Genomic DNA, 1862 nt, shown 5'->3' with positions numbered 1-1862 from the left:
TCGCTTGACCTACAAGCTCTGTTTTAGACCGTGTTCCTGTCGTCTAATAAACCTTCTGTTTTACTGGCTGGCCGAGAGTCACGTCTGACTTGCGAAGTGGGGGTGCAGGACCCTCTGGCTTCCCCAGGACCCCGCCGGGGCGGACTCGCTGTGGGAAGCGCATGGAGGGGCACATGCTGAATGCTCCAAGGTCAGACCCAGGGGGTGAAGCCGTGTGAGCTCCTTGCCCTGAAGACGGTTTGCTCCGAGGGAGAGGAGGCTCCCCAGAGTCCTGCCTGGCTTTGTGGGGAGCAGTTCCAGAGCATTGCCCGGGGACTCCGGGACATCCAGTTTCACCTTCAGCGACTGGTGAGTGTGACCCCAACAGCGCCCGGCTCCCCCCCGCCGCTGCAGACAGCGGGGGGGGGGGGGGTCTGGGGGGCCCTGGTGCCAAGGTCCCCACAGTGCCAGCGCGCGCCCCCCCCCCCCGGCCCCCCCAAACCGGAGAAGGGGGGGTAAAAAAGGGGGGGGGGTTCCCCCCCCCCCCCCCGTGATTCAGGGGTCTTCCCAGCATGCACCAGGGCCCCTGGGGGGCCTCATCTCCGCAGCTGGTCGTACACACCCCACTGTGCAGCCTGCAGCTCTAGGGAAACAGGGAGGGGTCAGAGACACCCTGCGAATCCAGGGACACCCCCGCCCTGGGGGGCCCAGAGCCCCCTCACCGGCCCCCGACAGCCCCTCACCAGCCAGGCTCATCCCCGGGGGAGACGCCCAAAGCCCCGTCGCTGGGGCGGGGATGGCGGGGGGCAGAGACACGGCCTGGGATCAGCGCGGCTCCCGGATGTGGGGGACACTTACCATAGACGGTTTCAGAGTAGCAGCCGTGTTAGTCTGTATCCGCAAAAAGAAAAGGAGTAATTGTGGCACCTTAGAGACTAACAAATTTATTAGAGCATAAGCTTTCGTGGGCTACAGCCCACTTCTTCGGATGCATATCCATAGACGCGCAGACCCACTGTGCCGAGGACAGGGTTAGCAGCAGTAGGGATCTGTATCTGCACCGTGTAGTTCCCGGTGTCGTTGACCATTAACCCCGCGATGTTCAGGGCGCAGCCCGGCCCCACTGTCTCCCGCCCCGTGTGGGCCGAGCCGTTGTTCTGAGCCGGGGCTGGATATTGGACATAGTTGAGGATCCGGCTGTTTGGATCAGCGGTCGCTGATTGGTACCAGATGCAGGACAGGAAGTTCTCTGGCGGTGGCTGCGGGGCCAGGCTGACGCCCCCTCCCACCACGGGGCTCGGCGGGGTGAGGACGATGGTCACTGGGGTCTGGGCCGGGGCCGGGTGGAGGCAGGAGCCCAGGACGGAGGCTGCGAGGGGGAGACCAGAGAGACTGATACTACCTGGTGCCCCTCACTCCCGACCTGCAGCCCCTCTGCTTTCCTTTGCACTGTCCCCTATTACAGCCCTGTGTGTCCGGGACACCTGGGTCCCCCCTGCCCCCGCTCCACCCTCTCAGCTGCAAGGGACCCCTCGCCAGGTGCCGCCCGGCGCCTTTTCCTGCAGCGGGACCTGCCTCGTCCGCCCACTTCCCCTTCGCTTTGGAGGAAGGAACCTGTGTGGGAGGGGGAGGGGAAGGGTCTTCTCCCCCCCCCCCCCCGTGGGGTGCCAGGTCCCTGGGTCTCTGCGTGGGGCTGGTTCCGCCTGCTAGATCTGGGGGGAGGGAGTTCAGTGGGGGGGGTGTCTGGGTGTCCCCCCCCCCAGTGCTCTGGAACAGAGACACAAACAAACAGCTGATCTCCCCATGCAAAGCAGAAGCTGGGGGGAACAATGGGGATTCTATGGGGTCCCCGGGGCTTTGGGGCGCAGCCTCGGGGGAGCCTG

At 65.3% G+C, this 1862-nt stretch overlaps 1 protein-coding gene across 1 annotated transcript; it reads right to left on the bottom strand.

The window, feature by feature from the left end:
- Positions 1–959: 959 nt before the first annotated feature.
- LOC112120681 (carcinoembryonic antigen-related cell adhesion molecule 5-like) lies at positions 960–1381 on the bottom strand (the record flags this gene model as incomplete). Its single annotated transcript, XM_026662807.1, has 1 exon — positions 960–1381. A coding segment is annotated over one exon (422 nt), but the record flags the coding sequence as incomplete, so codon positions are not given.
- Positions 1382–1862: the final 481 nt, after the last annotated feature.

This window comes from Terrapene carolina, unplaced genomic scaffold (assembly GCF_002925995.2).
Source record: "Terrapene carolina triunguis isolate 2854851 unplaced genomic scaffold, T_m_triunguis-2.0 Scaffold30457, whole genome shotgun sequence".
Lineage (NCBI taxonomy): Eukaryota > Metazoa > Chordata > Testudines > Emydidae > Terrapene > Terrapene triunguis.
Note: the sequence above shows the minus strand (reverse complement) of the source record. Positions and strands in the feature narration are given on the sequence as shown.